This window comes from Orcinus orca, chromosome 10, assembly GCF_937001465.1.
Source record: "Orcinus orca chromosome 10, mOrcOrc1.1, whole genome shotgun sequence".
NCBI lineage: Eukaryota > Metazoa > Chordata > Mammalia > Artiodactyla > Delphinidae > Orcinus > Orcinus orca.
In genome coordinates, this window is record NC_064568.1 from 19,522,483 (window position 1) to 19,547,500 (window position 25,018).

At 42.2% G+C, this 25,018-nt stretch overlaps 1 protein-coding gene across 9 annotated transcripts in view; it reads left to right on the forward strand.

Moving 5' to 3' along the window:
* The window catches only part of FOXP1 (forkhead box P1), a 502,464-nt gene that overhangs the window by 426,850 nt on the left and 50,596 nt on the right, over window positions 1–25,018 (forward strand). For all 9 annotated transcript variants that reach the window (XM_049715811.1, XM_033424880.2, XM_049715807.1 and 6 more), the window contains one exon: window positions 16,683–16,787. In XM_049715811.1, the coding sequence (XP_049571768.1) occupies window positions 16,683–16,787 (105 nt within the window). The remainder of the gene's footprint in view (window positions 1–16,682; window positions 16,788–25,018) is intronic.

Here is a 25,018-nt window from a genome sequence, read left to right on the forward strand (position 1 = left end):
CATATGGCAGCGCGTCCCATTCACAGAAAGGCGCCGGGGCTGTGCCTGGTGGGTACCGTGGTCAGTGTAGTGTGAAGAGAAGCCCTCCGCTCCCAGCGGCCTCTGTGGTGCAGTTTGCTTAATGGCAGATCTGAGTTATCGCGTACACGCGCGCGCACACGCGCACACACACGCTCAACTCAGAAATTGCAGAACAGTCTTGCTGGTTTCCTTCCCACGTAACCCCCCCTCCTTTTATTTTTTTAGAAGCCAATGGTTAACCCAGCAGGTATAATTCAGGTCCGTGAAACATACCTGGTTCATAGAAAGTCATTTACACATACACAGACACCTTTCTGGGTGGTTGTTCGTGAATTAACTCAATTTAAGTATGACGTGCCTGTCCTAGAATTCGTCTATAAACTCTGCAGTTTTTGTTTTTTTCCTCTCTCTCTCTCTCTCTCTCTTTTTTTTTTGTATTGTGAGAACTTACTTTCATTGTACAGTTCGGGTGGCTGGGCTAGTGGTTTTAGTCTTTACATCTTAAAAAAGAGAAAGGGAAAAGGAAAAGCAAATCATTACCAGCCTTAGAAATCTGAGAGTAAGGCATTCCTTGGAGGGCTAGAACTGAAAAGGGAGAATCTAGAAAACAGATTTCCCAGTGAAGAAGGTGAAAAACAGGAACATTTTAAAAGGCACTTTGGAAATTTTACCAGAAGGCAAAGCCTTCTCCATTTATATCCCCAAATGTTGTTCTGCTTTTGTGTAACTACGTGGATTCTCGTTTGGTAAACAAACAGACCCCATAGCAACTGTAGCTGATGTATTTGTACTACCTGTAAGACTTCCCTAAACAAATGGGCACACTTTTATGACCTTCAGATTTCAATTCCTTTTACAGTCTTCAGGGAAATCAGTCAAATGGCAAGTTGATCTTCCTTTCCTTTCCCTTTCTTTTTCTCTTTCTCTTTCTTTCTTTTTTTCCTTTTTTAAAAAAAATATGTTGAGGTCTGTCTTTGAAGGATCTGTTCTGTGTGTGTATTTTACATCCTGGCTGTGAATGTTGAGTTTGAAGGTGTATTATGGCAAAAGGAAAGAGAAACCTAAAGTGTGTGTGTAAATGATGTGGTATTTGCTTTCAAGAGGGGCTATTTTAGTCATCTGGTGGAATTTCAGGTTATACATCCAAAAGGCTAAAAAACTCCACTGAAATGATTACTTATAGACCTTCAACTTGGACAGGCATCTCTGGCTTCGTGTCTCCTTTTTTATATCTGAAATATTGATGGTAACATTCTGGTATACATGAGCCCCTATATTCAACTTACATTTTTCCGTATGAGTCATATTTACGACGAGAACAGGATGTCTCCGTGTTAAAGATCAGTGTGAGAAATAAATGGCAGCTTACTTTAATTAGAAAAAAAAAAATGACACCAAGAGCTGGAATAATCCAGTAGTGTTTGAATAAATTAGAGGATTGTACAGACAGAAGTAAGAGAAACTTAACAAGGATAAATGGGGAAGTTGTCCAGAGTTCAACAAAAAAAAAGCCTGCCTTTGCAGGACAGAAGTCACCAGACAGTACTGAGGCAGGTCCGCTTATTCTGCAAAACTTCACTAGCCCCGTCCCAGGTGTCCTAGGCTTCGAGGGATAGAACCATGAGCTTGACAAAGTCTGACCCCGTGGAGCTGATGTTGCAGTGGAAGAGAAATAGAACAAACAAATAATCACGTAATAAAAAGACAGATAGGGGGCTTCCCTGGTGGCGCAGTGGTTGAGAGTCCGCCTGCCGATGCAGGGGACACGGGTTCGTGCCCCGGTCCGGGAAGATCCCACGTGCCGCGGAGCGGCTGGGCCCGTGAGCCATGACCGCTGAGCCTGCGCGTCCGGAGCCTGTGCTCCGCAACGGGAGAGGCCACAACAGTGAGAGGCCCGCGTACCGCCAAAAAAAAAAAAAAAAGACAGATAGAATTAAGATCTGAAGAAAAAAAAAAAAAAGTGAAGCAGGAAGAGCGGGGCTAAGGTCACTGTTTGGATAAATGGGTTTGGCAAAGCCTCTCTGAGGAAGTGACCCTTGAACAGACATGAAGAAGTCAGGGAAGAGCTCTCCAGGCGGAGGGCACAGCAGAAGCAGAGGACCTTGAGGCATGTTTTGCTAGATCATGGCTCTTACCTCGATTAGTGCGGGGGCGGCTTTGTTGTTTAGCGGTTAGGAGTGTGGACTCAAACCGGATGGCCTGCATTCCAGGGCAGGCGGCCCACTCCACGTACTTAATCTTGGTGTGCCTCAGTGCGCCCTCTGTGAAACGGGTCTGTTACCAAGCCTGGCCTCATAGATGAAATGAGTTCGTACACATTTTAGTCTCTGGCACACAGGCAGTGCTCCGTGGATATTAAATGATTATTGATGATTTAATTAATTAAATGTTAATGACTCTTGTTTATTGTTAAAGTCATTTATTCATTCAAGCCGCCTTTATTGAGCATTTACACACTAATAACTCTATAGGTTCTGGGAATTAAAAGATGACTCGAACGTAGGTCTTTCCCTTAAGGAGCTCACAGTCTAGAGAGACAAACACAGAGGCAGACACTTGCCAACGCAGTGTAAATAATGCAGTGATACGAAGATAGGCAAAATGTGATGGCGTGTATAGTTTGTTAAACACGAGCCCTGGTGGAATATCGTCACGTCTGTAGTTCCACACAGCCCCCACGTTTGCCTCAGGTGAGATTTTTGGATGCAGTGGACTCCAGGAAGGAAAGGTTCCGTGTCCCTTGTCGATTGCCACATCCCGGTCATCTAGCACAGCCAGCCTGGCATGCGGTTGGTGCTGCATTTCACTGCAGAGACCGCGTGTTCAGAACATAGCGAATTTATGAATTTAATAAGGCTCAGGAACTCGTTAATAGTAGTAGCTACCCGTTGGCCACGGATGCTGTAGAAGTACCTGGTTGGTCTTTGTTGATATTGATACTTATGTGCTCCAAACAGGAGGGAAAATGTGGATTTCTGGTTACATTGATTCTCAGTCTTTAGCTTGCATCAGAATCATCTGGAGGACTGGCTAAACGACAGATTGCTGGACCCTAGTCTTACTGTTTCTGATTCGGTAAGTTGGGGTGAGGCCTAAGAATGTGCATCCCTGACAAGTTCCCAGCGACCGAACTCTGAGAACCACTGCTGTAGGACCTCCCAACATCTGTCCTGACTCCATGGCCTTCTTCCCCTCCTCCGATTCGAAGTGACAGAGGAGGGATCTTGATAACTGTTATTCACTAGTCTTTCGGACAGTCTGGGTCCAGTGCCAAGACTCAACATTTCAAAGAGAACAGGTCTTGAGACTGTGACCCAATGTGAACTATTTCATGGAACAAAAATCATTTTAAAATATCCTCATGTTGGCCTTTAAATCATTTGTAAGTACTCTGGCTCTTTCTAAGTTTTTTTTTTTTTTTTTTTTTATGTATGAAATAGCTTTTTGTGCCTTAGTCACCTGCCTTCTTCTCATCCTATTCCTTTTAGCATTGAGCTTCAATTGATACTCAAAGGCCCAGATCAAATATTACAGAATTTTATGTTCCAGCCGTCTGTTCAATTCTCTCTCTTTCCCCTCAACTGGGGAATTGGGCAGAACTCTTCTGGAGAGGATGAGAACTTAGTCACAGTCTATACCAATGACCTCCAAATGTGTTTGATTAGTCACCCCGTGAATATTAAAACTTTTGAGTATGCACCCCTACTAAAGATACTTTTAATCAATTATATACATGCTTAATATAGTACCTGTAGTATAAAAATTAAAGAGTAAGAAGGTGAGAAATGTATACACATAGGTACACAAGTATCTATTCATACAAAAGCTCTAATATTAACACATGCATACAGAAGTGGTAATATTATCCTAGCGCCCTCCCACGGATCTTCTTACGCATCCCAGTTTATAGACTCTGATCTAGGAACCCAACGCGATGCTTAAGCACAAAGTAGGTGTTTCGTAAAACATGCGGAGGGACTTCCCTGGCGGTCCAGTGGTTAAGACTCCACGCTTCCACTGCAGGTGGTGCGGGTTCGATCCCTGCTCAGGGACCTAAGATCACAGGTGCCATGTGGCATGGCCAGAGAAAGCCCCCCAGTAACCAAAACAAACAAACAAAAATGCTGAATCAAAGGCAGAGAAGAGTTTAATCCAGTGACCATTAATGAAGCATCTTGTACTGCTGAGACGTAAAAGGAATGACATAAAGTAGGAAGTAATTCTTAGGAAACATAAATGCAAGTGCCTAATGGTTTTGAGCCACTTTATTTCTCTAAGTCCCTTGTCCCTTCACCTCCTGCTTCCTGATCTGGCCCTCACGCTTCTGTTACGTGATTCTTCTGGTTCTGGAGTATGCTTGTGCTGACTTCCACAGAGTGTCAGGGGCAGGGCTTAAATGAGAAGAATTAGTGTTGGAACTTTCATTTATGCTCTTTGGTTTTCCGGGTCTTGTTGTTTCCTCTAACATATGGACAGGGTTCCACACAGACCTTGTGACTCACCAGTGCAAACACTCGCATGGACGTAATGCGCATGCCTGCCTAATGGTGTTAATATCTTTTGGATTAGTGGTCCCTATGTCTGTATTGACACAGTTGCTCACAGCCCCTCTTTGGAAAGCATTCTGTTTTCTTAACAAGATCCCAGTGTTAATGCTGCCAGTGGGAAACTCTCACTGACAACCTCAGCATAGCGATCGCCCTTATGGGTGTCAGAAACAAAAGCTGGACCTCCGCCTCTTCTTGTCCTTTTCCTTTATGTATCCCTTCACTTGTCACCATGCAAACAGGCATTCGGCCTTTGTCATCACCCGCTCTGTGTTGGTGATGGATCAGAACACACCGACCAGCCCACAGGTACTCCCCCTCTCCTTCTCTGCTCCGTTGTCTTGCTGTGCCACAGGCTTCTGAGAATCAAGATTGCACGTCTTGCCCAGTGAATCTGAAAAGGGAGGTAGAGCCGGATTGGAGGGGATGGTGAAGAGAGTAACTGCCAGACTTACGACCTGTCATCATGGCCCCCAACCTCAAGTTCTTACCATTGGTGAAGCAGCTGATTTAACATCGATAGTCTACACGTAGGACGCTCCCTGGTCCTAAAGGATAGGGTCTAGTCCTCGAAGCATCCGACACACTGCCCTGTGCTCTTGTGGCTTTTGTGGGTCTTTGTCCCATCAGTCAAGGATAATTCTGAGGCTCTTCCTTCCCTGTTGAAAATTCAAATTAAAGAGACTTAACCACTGGGTCACTGTCGACTCAGGAAGTAAACCCAGTTACAGACTGCCTCTCCTTGAGGACTCCTTCACGCACTTCTGTTTTCTGAAAGTTTGTCATTTGAATGTGTGCCCCACTGTCATGAGGTTTGCCGTATCTGCTTAGATGACTATTGTAATTTATATTATTTTCTTTAAATCGAGTCATTTTTAATTTAAATAAAATAAGCCTCATCCTTAGACATGATATCTGTGAAACCAGAAGTTGCAGATGCTAGATATATTTTTGGCTAATACAAATTAAAGTAAATCTGCCGGTTTGTAGAAATACGCTTTCTTGTTCTTCCTGACATCGTGTGGGCCACCGTTGAGTCCGTGTATATCACCTATTGGGATATTTTGGTAGGATTTCCCTCTCTTTACTGAGGAGGGGCCTTGACTGCATATGGTACTATGCCAAGTGGATTGAAACCCCGCTTGCACGATACCCCCTGGTTTCCTAGAAAAGCCCAAGTGCGTCACTCCCCTTCCTAAAATAGTTAATTCAAGATCCTACTTATTCACACGTACATCCTCTCCTCCCAGGTTCAGGGATGCCATGAAGGCTTAGAGGATGGATACCCAAGGCAGCCCTAGAGTCTGGGACCTGTGAAGCTTTGAGTTGTTGTCAAACCCAGATTCAACAGTGTACTCCGGGGTACTACTGATCAGTAGAGTACCTGGCAAACACTGTTCACTGGCCAAGTCACTCAGTAGATCCGTGCTAACGTGAAACTGGTGTTTGCTGAATAGAAACGGGAGATGATGGCCTCTTCCCGGTGCTAACTTCCTTTAGTCTTACCTGTTTCATTATATTAAAAAAAAAAAAAAAAAAGACTTGCATATACTTCTTAAATAACTTTGGGCCAGTGAGAGTTTTCATGAGTTTGTACCTATTGCTTGGTGAGGTTGCCCGGTGTCTCCGCTTTCCATGTTTATCCATCCCCAGTTTGCTTTTCACCCCACAGTTAATAGAGAAGACAGCTCACGTGTGTTTCTGTAAGTACGCTCACTTTTAGGTCAGATCCGGAACAGGGAACTCTCAAGCTCCTTAGAGCTCCAGGGTCCAACAGCAGCAGCGTTATCCAGGAGCGTGCTACACACGCGTAGTCTTGGGTCCCACCCTACAACTGCTGGATTAGAATCTGCATGTGAAAAAGATCTCCAGGCGATTTACAGCTATAAGAGAATTTGAGAAGCATTAGTCTTTGATTAGCAATGGAAAAAGGCAGAGTGAGCATCCTTACCTATAGATCCAGTTTTAATCCTTTTATCCCACGCAACAATCTTTGAGTCATTCCCTTGCCATCTTCAACGTTTGCCATACCTGCATATACATATTACAAGTTTTTACTTTTTCTTGAAACTGATTAACTTAAACAGGGTTTATGAAAAGCTACCCCTGAGAAGTCACAGATCTGATGTCAAAATTGTTCTCCAGTCTACCCGAGCGTGAATCCATAACTACGAAAGCGAGGGTATTTTTATGTAACTCAGAGTCACCCAGCTCACCACGTTAGTTGCCCATGCCCTAATGGGGTCCATTGTAGAAAGGTGACGCTGTATTTCTTTCAGGATAATTTGTATTTCCAGGGGGGGAAAAAAAAACGGACGTAAATAGTTAATAGGTTGTATTTCAGATGTGAAGTTACTTAAGGTAGCCCTCACGTCTCGAGGCCCAATATTGAGAGCAGATAATAACAATAATCTCCATCATTGTTTAAAAGCACAAATCTGGCACTTAGCAGACTAATTCACAGTCACTCCAGTTGCAAGTTTTCCTCATGAATATCATATCACAAGGGAATGTGAAATCCTCTAATTAAACATGATTTGAAAAGCAGCAGAAAATTGAGATGATGAATGTTCTGGGGAAGGAGAGTCAAGGATTCACTGCGTGGGAGCGGGAAAGGGAGAAGCATGTGTGTGCATCTCCCAGTTTGCAGAGGACTCCATCTTTCCTTGCTCTAGAGTAGGCCCTTTAATGGGCTTTAGTAAAACACCCGTCTCTTGGCGGTGAGATTATAGAGCTGATTGCCAACTTGCTTTTGGAAACCTGATTAATAAACACCTAAGGATGGAGTATTTCTGAAATGAGCACAGATTAAGGCAGCGTGCTGGAAATGTAAAGGCCAAAGTCATGCCCCAACTCTTCAGTATAAAAGAAGCAGCCCATTTGCTTCTTGAAGTGTTTTCAGTGAAAGTTAAAGGAGAAAGGTCATTTTCACAAAGGCACCAGGAAAAAAGATACAGTGCTTGAGTCACCCTTTCCCCTGTTCCCACGTATCATTTGCACTTTTCCAAGGCAAGTGTAGGACCTTTCCCCCCGGATGCTACCGTATAACACCTGAAGAAACTTGACCTGTCCTTTTATTTACTGCAAGAGACTGGGATTGGACTCCTGGCTGGTTTTGAGGAGTTATACTCTAGTATGAAAAGTATTCAAACAATAAACTCTAAGATGGAAAATTGTGCTCGATATATAAGTAATCATCTCTTCTGCTCTTGGGAATCTACGTTGTTCTTTTTTATATGGTCATCTGTGATCAAGTTCCAAAGCCAGCTCAACTAGTTTGGTTTCATTCAAGTAGACTTACTGTACATATCAGAAACACTTGATATCAATTCGTTCTTGAAAATTTAGTGTAAAAGCATCTGAAGTCTGATGATATTTTATTTTCAGTTATCACTTCATCACTCGAAATCAAATTCAGGCTCCCATATTCAAACCTAAGATATTGGGTACGTTACTTAAAATCTTACTGAGAGTAGGTTATGGTAGCAAAGTAGAAGTCAGGGAGATGTGATAAGAACTAAAAAGTAAAGAGAAAAGAGAAAGAAGGAAAGTAGGATCGCTTTTGTGTAAGTTGTCGTTAAAGCATTAAAGCAAAAGAAAGGAAAAGGTTTAAAACGGCAGTGGCTTCCGCTGACGCGTGCTCTTGTTATGATCACAGTTTAGTGGAAAGTACTTTTTATTAATGGGTAGCCCTGGAACTGTGTTTGAAGAGAACACCTTGCTGGAAACCTGAGGTATCTGGAATCGTTTCGTGTTTGGGGCTAGGAATGAGCATCTCCTGGTCACCAAAATCATAGGCTGTGATGGATCTGAGCGGGGAAGATTCCACGGCCGACAGTGTTACGGGGTGGGCACAAAGAAGCGTGTGCGCATGGACATGAGACCAAAGAATTGGAAAGCAGACAGACAGACAAGGAGAGACTTGAGCCAGAGACAGGCACAGATGCGGTTTGTCAGAGAACTGGTGTTCATCATTAGTATCCTGGCTGCCTGCCTCAGGGTCAGCATTGCACTAACGATGGCTGCATGGATGAAAAGCCAACATGGTGGGAAAGAGGCAGGTGGCCAGTGGGCAAAGGGGGTTAGTTGTGATTTTTTGGTGTATGTATCTGCGGGGGGTGGGGAAGGGTTTAGAAGAAGAGAGCTTCCTGCCCACCCCCACCCCCCCAGCAGAGGTAAGGGCGTGGATCTCATTCATTCCTTTAACCCATCCTCATTAAGCACCTACTCCTTCTTCATCTTGTCAATAACAAGGGATGTCATTTGTGCCACACCCTCTCTCATCTGCATAACTGGTAGAAGTTTGGTGGAGGCGTTCCCAACTGGGAGAAGCAGCACAGGTCATCATGTGTGATCCCCTTTGGTTTTCAAATGAGGAATTGGAGGGCAGGGCAGTTAAATGACTTGCAGGTTCCTGGTTTTTAGCGCATCTATTAATGCGGAATGAGGTTTTCATTCACCTGGCACCCACCCCTCCCCATAGAGAAATATTACTGACCTTCAATAAAAGGGTAAGTTACACTCCATTTATTTGTTAGGCAGAGAGGTGCACCAAGTACATTCTGAAAAGACTTTTCAGCACACAGAGGATCAACAGGATCTGGAAAATAAAAACTGTCCCTCGGCACTCATTCCTTAAAATGTTCACTTGCTCAAGTTTTATTTTTATTAAAAATGTATCGCTGCCCCCCCAATCAAACTTCAAAACTTACTTTATAACAATGTGATTTCAAGAGTTATTTTATATTTTGAGTATAAATTCTTTTGAGAATGGGAGTAGTACATCTGGGGAAAAGAAATCCAGCAAAAGTGAAGCAAAAAAAAAAAAGAGAGAGAGAAAAGAAAAAAAACCCCTCCAATCTTTACATTTATGTTCATTTGGCTTTTGGCAAAGGTGCCAACACAGCACAATTCATCTGGAGTAGAACAGTCTTTTCATCAAATGGTGCTGGGACAACGTGCAAAAGAATGAAGTTGGACACCTACCTCACACAAAATACAGAAATTAACTCAAAATTGATTAAATGTGAGTGCTAAAGCTCTTGCAAGAGAACATAGGAATAAGTCTTTATTAGTTTGGCTCAGTCAGTGGTTTCTTAGATGCGACACCAAAAGCGCAGCGAAGCAAAGGGGGAAAAGAAAAAGATTGGACTTAATCAAAATTTCAAACTTTTGTGCTTCAGAGCATACCATCGAGAAACTGAAAAGACAGTCCACAAAATGGGAATCAGTGTTTGCAAATCATATATCTCATCATGGACTTGCGTGCAGAAAATATATGCATGAAAAAAACGTTTGCAGTCCACAATAAAAAGAACCCAGTGTTTTTTAATGGGCAAAGGATCTGAATAGACATTTCTCTAAAGAAGACACACAGATGACCAATAAGCACATGAGAAGATGCTCTGCATCATTCATCTTTAAACAAACACAGATCAAAAGTACAAAAAGGTACCAATTTACATCCGCTGGGATGGCTAAGATGAAGACAGACACCTCGTGCTGGCAAGGATGTGGAGAAATTGGAACCCTCAAACAGTGCTGCCCCTCTCCATCAAACTTCGAGACTTATTTTAAACAATGCGATTTCAAAAGTTATTTTGAAAAAATAGTAGTGCAGCTGCTTTGGAAATAGTCTGCTAATATGTTAACCACGGAATGACCACATGACCCAACAATTCTATTCCTAGTTATATACCCCAAATTATTGAAAACTTATACTCAAACAGGTACATGTACCTGTATTTTCGTATCACCACTATTCACAATAGCCAAAATGTAGAAACCTCCCAACTGTTGATCAGCAGATGAATGGATAAACAAGATGTGTTAGATACATGAAGTGGAATAGTATTCAGCCATAAAAAAGGAAATGAAGCACTGACACATGCTACAGTGTGGATGAGCCTCCAAAACATGATGTTAAGTGAAAGAAGCCAGACACATAAGACGACACGTTATGCGATTCCATTTGTATGAAATGTTCAGAATAGACAAACGTCTGGAAACAGAAGGTCGATTAGTGGTTGGCAGGGACTAGGGGAGTGACTGCTAATGGGTCCAGGGTTTCTTTTTGGTGTGATATAAAATGTTCTAACATTACACTGTGGTGGTGGTTTTACAACCCCGTGAATATTGCATTATATACTTTGTATACACCATTGGGTTATGTACTTTATTCATTTATTTATGGCCGCACCCTGTGGCTTGCGGTATCTTACTTCCCCGAGCAGGAATTGAACCCAGGCCCTCACAGTGAAAGTGCCGAGGACCACGCTAACCACTGGACGGCGCTAAGCACCGAACCGCCAGGGAATTCCCTGAATTATGTACTTCAAATGAATGAGTTGTATGGGATACGAATTATACCTCATTGAAGCTTAGAAAAATGTATTCCATCAATTGGAGCCGTTAGAGAATGCCCAACAGTCTTCCGTAACTTAATATATCAAGCAAGATGCTAGTGAAATGGAATACAATTTATAATTTGGGGTTGATTGGTGGGGGGCAAGGGGAGAAGTTATAAACCCTAATGGGCACAGATGTAGCCTTTTGTTACAGATGAATCAGAAATTGAGCAAACAAACAGAGGGCAAATTTGGAAAAGGGAAAAAACAAATAGGACGAGACTTAGAAGGCACACGTGAGAACGTAGGTCAGGACACAGGAAAAGCTGGAGGCGTGCCTTTAGGAGAAAAGAAAATTGGCGTTGAGGTACAGCGAGGCGTCTGTGCTTTTCTTGTTTCTTCAGATTCTTTTCCATTGTAGTTTATTACAAGATATTGAATATAGTTCCCTGTGCTGTACAGTAGATCCTTGTTGATTATTTATTTTATATATAGTAGTGTGTGTGTCAATCCCAAACTCCTAATTTGTCCTCTCCCCTCCCTTTCCCCTTCGGTAACCATAAGTTTGTTTTCTATATCTGTGAGTCTGTTTCTGTTTTGTAAATAAGTTCATTTGTATCATTTTTTTTTTTAGATTCCACATATAAATGATATCGTATGAAATTTGCCTTTCTCTGTCAGACTTAGTTCACTTAGTATGATAATCTCTAGGTCTATCCATGTTGCTGCAGATGACAATATTTCATTCTTTTTTGTGTACGTATACCACACAAGAAAGAAGTTTATCCTTCTCATCTGTCGATGGACACTTAGGTTTCTTCGATGTCTTGGCTCTTGGGGTGCATGTATTTTTTTGACTTAGAGTTTCCCTCAGCTATCTGCCCAGGAGTGGGGTTGCTGGACCATATGTAACTCTGTTTTTAGTTTTTTAAGGAAACTCCATACTGTTTTCCGTAGTGGCTACACCAGTCTACGTTCCCAGCGGTGTAGGAGGGTTCCCTGTTCTCTGAGGTGTCTGTGCTTTTCCTCTCCTTCAAAGATGATTCTCTTGGTTACTACCGCAGGGAAAATCAGCTTACAGGACCAAGAGCATAGGGCCGCTAAAGTCTACAGGCTGCAGTAAGAAGCTGTTCTTAGTTTTAGCAGTGATTCTAGTTCAAGTTTTGGCTAAGTAACGCACTTGGGAAGGGAGTAGTGAATAGTCACCGCTGAAAAACCATAACCATTACGTAAAATCTTCTCAAAGGCCAGAGTCAGTGTTGAAATTAAGGCTCTGGCTGGTATACTTTGATGTAGGAAGAATAAATACCAAAACAAGTCTTAAATAAATGTCAGTGGCACCATTACATCATACTGAATAATACAGAGTGTATTTAGTATTAGGTAATGTCAGGAATTATTACCTGTTTTTGTGTAGTTATACTTTTCATGGCAAGTTGGTTCTTCCTAACCTGAAATGCTGTCACTGTTTCGTGTTAATAAATATATCGATTTTTTACATACCAAGGGTCATCAGGAGAAATTTAGATCATGGGGCTTTTCTTGAGTGTGTAGTATCTGCGTTTTAAATATTTGGACTAAAGGTAAATAATAGAAGGTGCGAATGCTCTCTTCTCAAGTGGATTGGCATCATTCTGGGCTGTACCTTCAAGACATTTTTTAAAAGGCAAACATTAATTTAGTGTATATCCACACAGACATTAAATAGAATAATATTATTGTCTGTATGAGTCTGTCTCGCATTTATTGAGCCCATGTTCTGTGTTAGGTACCGAGTGGGTAGAGATGAACTAGTTGTGATTCCCTGTCCCTAAAACTTTTCAACCTGGGAGTTCATAGTAAAAAATAGTTTATTAAACAATTGACCCTAAAGTTTTGAAGTTTAATTTTTGGGCAAGCATGTTGAAATCCCTTTAAAATCAAATACATCTATTTATTCATCCATTTATTCAGCACTTCACTCAGCATTTACTCAGCACTGATCTTGGCGGCTTTCCAGAAGTTATACTTCTCACGCGGGTGAGCTACCCGTAATCAGTATATGTAAATGGTTGGGCTCACGGGCTTTATCTGACCGTCAGATGTTGAGATGGTCATTTTTCCATCAAGTTTCATCCTGGAAATGAAATTCTAAATTCATTCAAGTTTAACAATTCCTGTACTCATTTTTTTTTTTTTTTTTTTTTTAATTTCCCATCTTGTCCCTTTTGGCAAGCCCTGAAAGGCAGTAAGGGTATAAAGGCTTGTTCCACTTCTCTGATGAAACAGAAAAGTTCCCATTCAGGGGTACAGCTGGTGGGGTCTAACGATGCTTCCTCCGGAGTGACTGAAAGGCCAGAAGTGAGACGCAGCCACACAGGCAGCAAGGATACAGCATTTGCTACACCAGCATCAGGGTGCGTGGCGGGCTGGAAGTCGAGTCCTGCGTAGCACTCGATTTTTTCATGTGTGTGTTTGTCCCTGTGTGTGTGTGTGTGTGTGTGTGTGTGTGTGTGTGTGTATACGTATATTTAACAATTGCACAGCAAAAAGCACCTACAACGCACAAAATTAAAACTTCGAAAGATACGAGAAAAATGAGACAGTGAAAATCCCGCTTCTCTGCTCCCCACCCCACCGCAATGCCCGGTCCCCCGCCCCAGAGGCGACAAGTGTTAGGAGTATCTTATGTATCTTTGCAGAGATACTCCACCAGGGCATCACTGCCAGTCTGTTCTTCTTCCTTTCAAAGCCAAGCACTTTATCTCAGACAGTTGTATATTTTAAAGTGTCCAAATATGAACAGCAAGTGACAGCGGTATGTAGCCCGTGTTTCCATGTTTGTAAACTAGAGCCCACGAGAAGGAGAGTGCAGTGTGGTGAGGTGCCGGGGTGCCCGCACCGTTGGCCGGGGCAGGGTTGCGTCAGGTGTGGCACGAGGGTGGGGCAGAGTTGAGCCAACACAGCATGAGGTGAACTTTAAAAAATAAGAACATATAATGCTTTCATGATAAAAAATACAGTTCTAACGCAGAGGCACATTTTCAAGAGGTCCACTGAGTGTGTAAATGTGTGCGTGTGCCAGGAGCTGGCATTCCTCTAGCCTTCAAGGTGTGACTGGTGATGTTTCTGAGGCTTCAGTGAGTTGTCATTGGTCCTTTTCTTTGAAATAAGGATATTAAGTTGAACCACAAATAAATTCTTAGAGGAGACTAATTTTTATTCAGTCCAAGGAGCCTTTATAAATAAGTCAGCCTAGGAACGGGGGGCGGGGGTTAGGGTGGAGGTGGCCCACGTGCTGAATTATGTAGTTTTATTTCTAGTTGTAATTCCTCTAGTGAAGGCGTGGTACCTTCTTTCCTACTATTACTTTCAGAACCCTCCTGGCTTAACCCACAAGGCACAGTAGAATAACCATTGGCAGTTTTTAACTGATGATGCTAATTTTATATCCTCACTAGTTGAGGCTCCTCTTTTCCAACCTAAAGAAGCACGCAAAATAGGTATAATGGCTGAGAGTGTACTGGGCATGTAGCATTTCTCAAGAGCAACCTAATGGAGTATTAATGGTCAATCTTAAAACGTAGTACTCATTTAACTGAGTGATCCCATTTCTCTGAATATATCTTCTAGTAAAAATCAGTTATATACTGGGATGTTTTGCCTGGTAAAATTTAATTTCTAACATTTTTCCTAAATATTAGAAACATGAAGGGAATCTCAGTGTCCAAAATAGAGGAATGGTTATATCAATTTTGGCAGATAGCTCGAGCTAAGAGGCTATATGACAGACTGTTACACATCAGTAACTGAAGCTTTTGAAGATTAGTGGATAACATGAGAGAGTATTTTCAAAATTATCTAAAATTTAAAAGGATGCAAATCTTCATGCCTAATTTGTCAAAAATTGTGTGTGTGTGTGTGTGTGTACTTGAGGGTAGTTATTTCTTTTCAAGATTTTTCAAGGATTTTATAACAAACATATACTAACGCATTTAGGATTGTGAAAATACTTTAAATAATGTTAATAAAATTGGTAAAGAGAAGAGTTATTATGGTTGGATATTTTTTCTTTTTCCTTGTAAGATGTTGGTAGGAACAGTTTTCTTTTTAAATGATATCCTTCCCTCTCAGATATTCTGAGAATCTTGGTACTTTGAAGGATTCTTGGATGTTAAATGTTGCCAGTAATTTTTTTTAATTCTATTTTCATATCATACCTCTTTTATTCTTTAAAGACTCTGAAGGTGAACAAAGATAGGTAGTCATTCTTTCCTTCGGTCCAGTGGAATTTTACCCTCGTAACCGCTCAGAGAATATCATTGTATCATTGGGCTTTAGAAACCTCACTGTAACTACCTTAGTTCACTTGTGCTATTCTTTTCTCTCATGGGGGCACCTTTCAGTGCTTTCCTAAGTTAGTTTAATGCATTTTTTGTTTGTTGTTGTTTCCCAGCTTTGTTTTCTATTGTCGGGGAAACTAGCTTATTATTTTCAAATTTTATTAGATTGCCAAGCAAATCATTGAAAAGCCACAGGGAGACCTATGGATCTTTGATAAAGTGTTGTTCAGTGTATACGTGTGTTTGGTATTCATGACCCTCAGTTTAAATGTTCATAATACATTCACTGTGGATTAATTATAAGTCAGGGACAAGTGGCGTTTGTGTATGTCTGCTCTACGAATGTGAATCGATAAAATATATGACTACACATCCTGGGGGTTATATAAACTACAGGCCTCTCGTGTGTGTGTGTGTGTGTGTGTGTGTGTGTGTGTGTGTGTGTGTGTGTGTGAGAGAAATCATAATTCAGTGTGCTTGAAGTTCAAAGTCGGGCAGCGGCAGTGGAGTAAGTTGCAAAATAGCCCTTTCCTTGAAGACAGTGTGCTTTAGTACGAAACGGAACTCTTAATGTCAGTTTTATGTTTCTATTTGACAGAGTCTAAGGTTATGGAAACGACTGTAAAAATAATTTGTCTGAAAGAAGTCTGGATGCAGAAATCTAATAGAGAAAATATTTGAGAATATGGTTCATCAGCAAGTACAACAGATACACTTTTCTAAGTGCCACATGGCATGGATCAAAGCGTCCCATGACCTGGATCCGTGTGGCCCAATCATTACCTATTGATTGGAACCCCACGGGAGGATTAACCCTTTCATGTTCATGCCAAGTTTTCTTTCACTCTTTGGTGTTAGTAATTTTAGGGATAGAATCTTCCTGCCACTATTAGCTTTTTTTTTTTTAAGTTAATCATCTACTTGGATACATTTGTCTTTCTCAATTATTTTACTCTAAACTATTTAATTGCACTCTTCTTTGCTTGATAAACTTAACCAGTGAAAAAATTTTACAATTTTGGGAATACTGTTGGTGGCAGAAGAGGGGGAGAAAAATATGTAACATTCTGGGTAGAAAACAGCGAGAGAATCTCAAAATCAAGTACAGATGTTATCATTTTCATTAGGTAGGTTAAATGATAAGTTCTAGCCTTTTAACGAACCCTTTGCAGTCTGAGTGGAGGGCTTTGCCTCTAACGAAAGCCTGTCGAGCACTTTTCACACGTGGTGGCACATTTGTACTATTGGGCTGTTCGCATTTTGAAATTGAACTCTTGCTGTAAGTAGAGCGCCGTGCAGAAGTAATTCGTAAATTCCACAGGAAGAGGAAAGCACGGATTGGTTCACCTTTGGCCACGTGGGCTGCCTCCTCTTACCTCGTATGTCTGGTGGGGGGGTTCTGCGCAGCCAACTTATTCTCTTGTCCTCTGTGTGTTTTCTTTCAGTTTGTCCCACGAGGAGCATCCCCATAGCCATCCTCTGTATGGACATGGCGTATGCAAGTGGCCTGGCTGTGAAGCAGTGTGTGAAGATTTCCAGTCATTTCTAAAGTAAGAAGGATTTGATATTGCTTTCTTCTCTCGCGTAGCCGTCACCTCCCGCTCTTCGTACTTTTCCTCATGCGGTGCCTTTTTGATGGCGAGTTTCACGCCACCATTTTGAGGGTAGCCTCTAAGTCACCATGTCGAGCAGTGTCCCGGGAATAGTTACAGAGTCTGCTGAGGGTTGCCTTGTAAAGGGGGAAGGATTTACATCCAAGGGCATTTTTGATCCTCTTAGTGAGATCCTGTATTTACTTATTTTCTCAGAATGACAGTGATTAAGTAAAAATTCTCCCAATATTAAACGTGCAGTAATTCAGTTTTCACTTCTATTCACATCCCTACATATTAAATCAATGACATACGCCCTAGCTCTAGCTTTATAAAATTGGTGTCAACTAGTGGCCACTAATAGCTTGGAGACTGGGCCTCTTCTTTGGTTCTTCACAAATGACTTTATAAACGTAAGAAACGGATGCCCGGGAAAAGCTACCAATCTGATTCTTATCTTTCTGCATTGGTGTTGACTTCTGTTCAGATTCTTGTCCTTATAGGGAGGCGAGAGTAAGTTTAATTCCTACAGTTAAAGTATGACTAAAACTTGGGTTATCCCATTTGAATCTGTACCACTGATAAAGCATCCCTGTAAGTAAATGGTACGTTCATCCTCTCCTAACCGAAGTGAAATGCTTCTGCATGACGTGTTAACATTTCCCTCATCTACGGTGCCTTGTCCTTTAAAGATATCGAGACGAAACCGCCCTGCATTATTGACATCACATAAATATATTCATAGTATCAGTGAATCATTGATGTATGGAGTGAATATAATACTACGTTATATTTAGTATGTTTATCTATCATGCAAGAAGCAAACATGTGCACTTGTAAAACTCCTGTATATATAGGTACGTGACGGTTTGCAAAGTGGGTGTCGGGACTGGGGGCAGTGGGGAGTCTTTGCCTCTGGCTTTTCTGTCTCATTCAAGCCCCAGGAAATAGAGGTGGGCTGATTTAACATGCAGGTCTCTGGTTTTGTGCCGTCTTTCTATCATTAGAACAATCTCTGTATCTTTCTTTACAGACCTGGGTACAAATATTTTAATAAAGCCACCCTTAGAGATAGATCTCGTGCTACCTGCAAGCGCTTTTGGTGAATATCATTTTTTTGATTAATGAATGGGAGTCTGTGAAAACATTGTAGAGCTTCCCCGCTGTAATATTTTACTTCGAGAGCATTATGTGGTCCTTAAAAACGGAAGTATGTAAAAATTTTAAAAAAGATATTTTACATTGTTTCTAAATATTAATACTCAAGAGCAGTGATACTTTATCTTAAATTAAGCAACAGTCCGTTACAATTATGATGATTCTGGTTAGAGCTATTGGGCTTTGTTCTCTTATAAATCCCTCATTGTAGAATCTTTGTTTTGTTGCTTCCTGATCACTTGCCTAATTGTTTGTAGATAACGAGACAAAAAGATCTTGGCAGAAACCACGTTTAAATTCTGATTTCACCTTCGGCACCAGTGCTACCTTTGATAAATATCTCGGTGCTAATTTCACTCCTCTATAGAATGGCTAGAAAACATCTGTAAATACGATTTATTTTATAAAGTCTCCAGAACTATAAAGTTGCTGTCAACATTTTTGGTGACATGTATCAGTTTTAGAGTCATGAGGGAAGAGGGCATTTTTCCAATTGATCACTCACAAATTTTTGTTAATAGGCAAAGTATTTCCACTCTAATCCTCAAATCTTAGTTCCTTTTATTATGCGAGCTGGCGTTAGGGGGTGTGTGTGTGTGTGTGTGTGTGTGTGTGTGTGTGTGTGTGTGTGTGTGTGTGTATGTATATGTATTGGGGGGACAAATATACCTCCACAAAGAAACAGCACACTTTTCAAACTACATCGATTTCTAAAGAAAAGAATCTGAAGATCATCAGAATTAGAAGCTAACTTGATTCCTTTAAAAAAGCCCTTTTCTCTTCTAAGGATATTAGGAGTCAGGCTCTTATGTAGGAAACCACCTATTTATTTTTCACTTTTATTCATGTCTCTATTATTTATTGTGGTTTTGCACATGACATGGCATTTTTGCTCAGTGGAATTGTTTTTTTTTTTTTTTTTTTTTTTTTGCGGTACGCGGGCCTCTCTCTGTTGTGACCTCTCCCGTTGCGGAGCACAGGCTCCGGATGCGCAGGCTCAGCGTCCATGGCTCACGGGCCCAGCCGCTCCGCGGCATGTGGGATCCTCCCGGACCGGGGCACGAACCCGTGTTCCCTGCATCGGCAGGCGGACTCTCAACCACTGCGCCACCAGGGAAGCCCCTAATTTTCACTTTTATTCATGTCTCTATTATTTATTGTGGTTTTGCACATGACGTGGCATTTTTGCTCAGTGGAATTGGAATGCTCACTATGATCCCGCAACTGTTGCTTATTTATTTCGTAGTACTTATTTATTGACATATATTCGGCCAGAAGACTTCTGTTTGCAAGCTATAGAAAGCCAACTTTAATTGGTTTAAGCCAGAAAAAGCGGAGGATGGTAATTGGCTCCTATAACGAGGAGGTCTGGTGGTACCGCTGTCTTCAAGCATGACTGGACCCTGATGCTTGAACAAGGTTATTGGAGTATCGGTTCATTGCCCCTTAGCTCTGTTTTCTTCTTTGTTGCCTTCATTCTCAGGCTCTTGCCAAGTGGAACTGAAGAAGACAGATTTACCTGCCACAGGTGTATCCATCCCAGAGTGTATCTCTTTTCCAGTAGTGCCAGGAAAATGTCCTCAGCAGACTGTCATTGGCCCACACTGAGTCATGTGTTCTAGTTCTGAAGCAGTCACAGTGAGGCAGCCAGGCTTCAGTCACACGCCCACCTTCGGAGCAGAAGAAGAAGTTCACCCCACAGGAGCCACGTAGGGGCTGGGGATGAGACGCTTGGTTCACAAAAGTAAAAAATGAGTCTTGCAAACCAGCCGAGGGGAAAGTAAATGCTGAATAAGAAAAAAACCCTCTAGAACTCAGAGTTCTCTTGGTGCTTTCCTGAGTTTATCCGTTGACCTGCGGTCTGTGACAACTTCGGGATTTTGAGTTTCTCCTACAGCATGATTTCAGCTGTGGGAAATTCAGAGTTGTCTTCAGCTCTCAAGATCTTGCCTAGAGTAGTGGAAAGTAAGTTAGTCTTCTTGTGAACTCACGTCTCCCACGTGTGTGCTCCGTCTAAAGGGTAATCACATTGGCTTTAGCGAAACCAACTTTGCTTTCCATTGAGCTGGACTGAAAGAGCTGCCATACTTCTTGTGGTTCAAACAAAAGCCACATGGCCTCTTTGAATGACATCATAGTGGAGTCATTATTATCGGGAAGTGGGAAGTGATGTTTCAAACATTTCTTCTCAAACTGCCAGATCTGTAGGCGCTGAAAGCACCTCTTTCCTGGGCCCAGGAGTGGGCCATTATCCCACTTTAGACGTGTTCTCTTATGGTTTTAGCAAATTGATACCAGTGGTGCTTAGATTCTCAAGGCAGTCCTACTCAACAAAAATGTCGTATTGCTCTGCCTTTGATTTAGGTGTTGCTTCACAGATTTCTTGTTTTTCTCACCCAAAAATCCCTGATTCTTCTAAATCCCCTGATTTTACACTTCCCTGGCAGAGCCCTGAACTGTGCAGCAGGCACAGTTCCAAGTACTTTATGTATATAGCTCGTTCAGTACAGCCACCTTATAGTGGTATTACTGTAGTATTACTCGCGACCTACGGTTAAGGAAACTAAGGCACAGCAAAGTTAACCAGTTTTCCCAAGGTCACACAACTTATAAGAGGTGGAGTCAAGATCCGAACCCAGACAGGATGGCTTCATAGGACTTGCTGTTAACTGTTCTATAATACCGCCTGGTTAGAAGCAGCTCATTTTATTAACTGTGTGCTCTCTGCCTAAGGCAGTAGGTATAAAGGAAGCTTTGAAGAAAGGCAGAATGGGCAGTGAAGCTACTTGCTAGGAGTGCGTTCTTTGAGCTCAGTATCAGCACGTGTGTCTTGGGACGATAGTAATAACTACCCCTTGGGGTTGTGAGAATGAAAAAGGTACCTCGTGTCAAGTGCCTGGCCCATAGCAGGCACTCTCGAAAAATATAAGTACTTCTTTTGTCGTCTACTTAAGTGTATTTTTTTGAATTAATTAATTTTAATTTTTTTGGCTGTGTTGGGTCTTGGTTGCTGTGCGTGGGCTTTCTCTAGTTGTGGTGAGTGGGGGCTGCTCTTCTCGTTGCGGGGCACGGGCTTCTCACTGTCGTGGCTTCTCTTGTTGCGGAGCACGGGCTCTAGGTGCGCGGGCTTCAGTACTTGTGGCACTCGGGCTCAGTAGTTGTGGCGCATGGGCTCTAGGCGCGCGGGCTTCAGTAGTTGTGGCACACGGGCTCAGTAGTTGTGGCTCACGGGCTCTAGAGCTCAGGCTCAGTAGTTGTGGCGCATGGGCTTAGTTGCTCCGTGGCATGTGGGATCTTGCCGGGTCAGGGATCGAATCCGTGTCCCCTGCATTGGCAGGCAGATTCTTAACCACTGCACCACCAGGGAAGCCTGCCTTAAGTGTATTTTTAAAAGAGAAATAATGGAAACTATCCAAACATGGCTGACCTCGTAACTAGGGAAGAGGTGGTGACTATGCAGGGCTTTGGTATGTCAGAAGAGACCGTTCTTTAATGTAATTTTTAACCAGAAATTTCTGGTAAGAAGTCCTACACAGTCGGATGTGATCTTAGGGCAAGGGTGGCAGACTTTTTCCATAAAGGATCAGATAGTAAATATGATGGGCTTTTGCAGGCCATCCAGTCTCTGAGACAAGCACTCAGCTCTGCCATCGTAGCAGGGAAGCAGCCTTAGGACCCTCTGTAAGGGCTGGGTGTAGCTGTGTCCCTTGGACCAGTTTGCTGACCTCTGACCTAGGATACAGTTTTTGGTGTCATTATGTTTTTAGCTGAGCCACATTCTTGCATTCCCTGGGCATCATCGCTCCCCTGGGTTACTTTAGTGTGGATTCACAGAGCCCTCATTTTTATTCATATTGAGGGAGAATATCCATGCCTGCCTTTTATACTTACCCGGGTTTGTGTTCTTCCACCTGGTTTTCAGGGTTCAGTATGAAAGAGCAGAGTGACTTGGCTTGGTAAGTGTTTTCCAGTCTTCTGTTGCTCAGGCTAGGCAGCTGTAACTTTTAGAGAGGCCAAGATCAGTTGTTCAGGAGGAAACTCCCATGTGACAATAAAATGCCACTGTTGACAGAGAGAGAGGTGAAAAGAAGGGAGGGGGGACTCACAGGTCTCAAAATGTGGCCTCTTTTTTTTTTTTTTTTCCCTCCTGAGGGAAGAAGTATCATAACTCTTGGTCAATCAAAACCAGAGATTTGACACTCTTGTTTGTTCCCAAGGTGAGGGGATACCACAGGGCCCTTGATTTCAAAGATAAATACTGTACAAATAACCATCCTGTTGTCTTTCCCTCCCAGCCAACAGAGGGGCGCTTTATCACAACCAGCAGGTACCCTGTCTATTGTGTGCATTTATTTCCCTGTTTCTTCTCCAAACAAGTTGCAGTTTTAGCGCTGATTATTTTTTTTCTAATCTATGCGCCGTTAAGTGATCATGTGACAGTGGTGTTTGTTGGAGGAAACTGACGCCGGCAGGTACTCACGCTAACTCTAACGCAGCCCGCCAGCCCTGCATTGCTCGGAATCCTCCGATAACAGCCTAGCAAAGAGAAGCCCAGTGCCATCCAGATAGGTGAAGCTCAGGGTGTCCTCCTGTCCTCTCCCCACTTGGATCAGGTTTTATTCTTTTTTTAACCAGGTTGAAGACACGGTCCTCGCCAATAAAAACAGGGATCTATAATTCTTCCCCTTTGCTTTTTGAAAAAGGGCCCATACCATTCTTTGGCAAGGTGGCGAGTGGATCTGAAGGCTAAATCATGACCACATTTTCCTGTTTCTGACTTAGAATGTAAAATCAGACACAGACCCCATAGTTTCACAAATACCAGTTCCTCATGTGTGTTTGGGAAAAATGTGTCCATTTCCCCTAGTTTTTCTTTTCGACAGTCACTTGCAGAACATCTAACAAAAGTATAATTTGGGCCCTTGCTTGATAGCCGTCTGAAAGAAATTGGGGTGTGTTTTTTTTTTTTTTTTTTGTCTGTTTCTGTTTTTATCTCCTGGTTATTGCTCATGGAGAGAAGCACCATGCCAGACAATCAAAACCCAAATTCCTTTGCATGTTAGTCAGATGTACATTACTTTTTAAAGCCAAAACAAATTTTATATGTGCTGTCATAGAAGACGGGGAGGATAATGTCACGAGGAAATGCCCAGCGGTGGAACTTCGACCCTTTCAAGAAGGTCGAGGGCTGGAGACAGCAGAGGACATTTATTTCATCACTAATTCACTTAAAAAATTTTTTTTTTTCTCTCTGAATTTCACTTCTGAAAACTGTGAAGAGTTTTATGTGCAAGAAACTCCTAAGTGCTGCTCTGTAATGTTTTCACAAGTGTTTTTATCATGGTAACATCTTGTTTACTTTAGTTCCCGGCCTAAAACTACTTGGAACATGTTAAGAAAACATTTCAAGAAAGCCTCCACAAAGAGGCTTTTGTTTTCACAGCCACCGCGAGGCTGCAAGGATCACAAAGGTGTTAACTTTCAGCCCCTTAAGCACTTCCACATGAAATTCCAGCACCAATGTTTGTGGTTTTGAAAAAACAAAGTGTACGTTAAAGAAACCAGGTATATGCTAATACACGTCGAAGGAGGCCGGATATCATAAATTGTTCCAAACCCATTCGTGGCTCTGGGTTTGCACACCTGGATGTTCTGCAGTGAAATTACCTCTGGGGAGTGCAGGAGAGCGCGTGGAGGGGGAGTCAGTCTTCTAGAAGGTGGGCATATGCAAATGTGATTCTAGCCTCCCCATCTCAGTCACCGGAACTGGGGGAGGAAATTTTCCCCCATCAGAGCCCAGGTGACAAGTCGTGGAGTTTTCCACAATGAGCTTAATATGTTTCTGGATTTGACTTTCCCACTTACCGTGCCTTTTTGAGTTGTTTGACCGAGGAAGATCAGGTGGTACCAAAAAACATTTTCTTCCCCCTTGAAATGTCTCTCCTTTCACCTTTCTGACACTGTTCAGGAGTTCAAGACCTTTCCAAGTACTCAGAGGTCAGGGTGGCCTAAATACCACAGTGCCCTCTAGTGATCTGTAGAACGTTCGATAGAAAAGTTGAGACAAGTTTGCCAGAGGTAACCGGCCCAGTGCCACATCGCCTTGCTCAAAAAGCAGCAAATAACATCGGAATGCATCGTTTCTTGCAGCAAACAGATTTTAGTCAGAAATGCAAGTGAAGTTTAATTTTTCCTCGTAGGCTTTGAAAGCATTAGAAAAATTTCTGACTGTCTACTCACGCAGTGCTGCACATCACTGTCTGTGTACACGGCGCATTGTACCACTGCAGAGACAGTGCTGTGTGTTCTTCTATTTTAAGAGCCATTAGCTAGCCTAGGTGTTTCACGTGATCGCTTCCGGCCCGTAATTAGAAGGCATCGCTGAAAAGACAGGGGGATCGTCTTTGCTCCACACTTTTATTGACAGTGTCTACCATATTACGGCCATGTCTAAATGGTAAAATTTATTATTAGCAGTAGTGTCACAAAAGTCTGAGACAGCGATTTTCCTTTCAATAAAAGTAGTTAAAAACCTTTTAGAAAATCCATAATTTTGATTGCTGGTACTTCATAAATGTATAACTGGTACTTTTTAGCTGTCTCTTTAGGGAAAAATGAGTTTTATCACTTGCAGTACCTGGGTTAATGAAATTGTGTGTTGGAATTTACCCAGCATGAAAGATGAGATCATTCCCAGATACTAACATTGGCAACAGGTCTCATAAAAAGCTCTGACTCTTGAGTGAAGTATCATTCGATTTTTTAAATTATTATTATTATTTTATTTAAACTGAGGGATTAAGCTCATTGTCATCTTCAAAGTTTCAGTGCTGGCGAGAGCCTCATTTGGCCTCCCATTCGAAACCCAGCGACCTAAAAACCTGGACCGAGCCAAGAGAAACAGAGAAATGTCCATCAGTGCCTCGTCGAAGAATTTCCTTGCTTCAAATTTCAACTCCAGTTCCTGTTGAGCCCTTTACAAATCACGACTCTCAGCTCAAATTTGAAATAATGCTGCCTTTTTCCCCGTG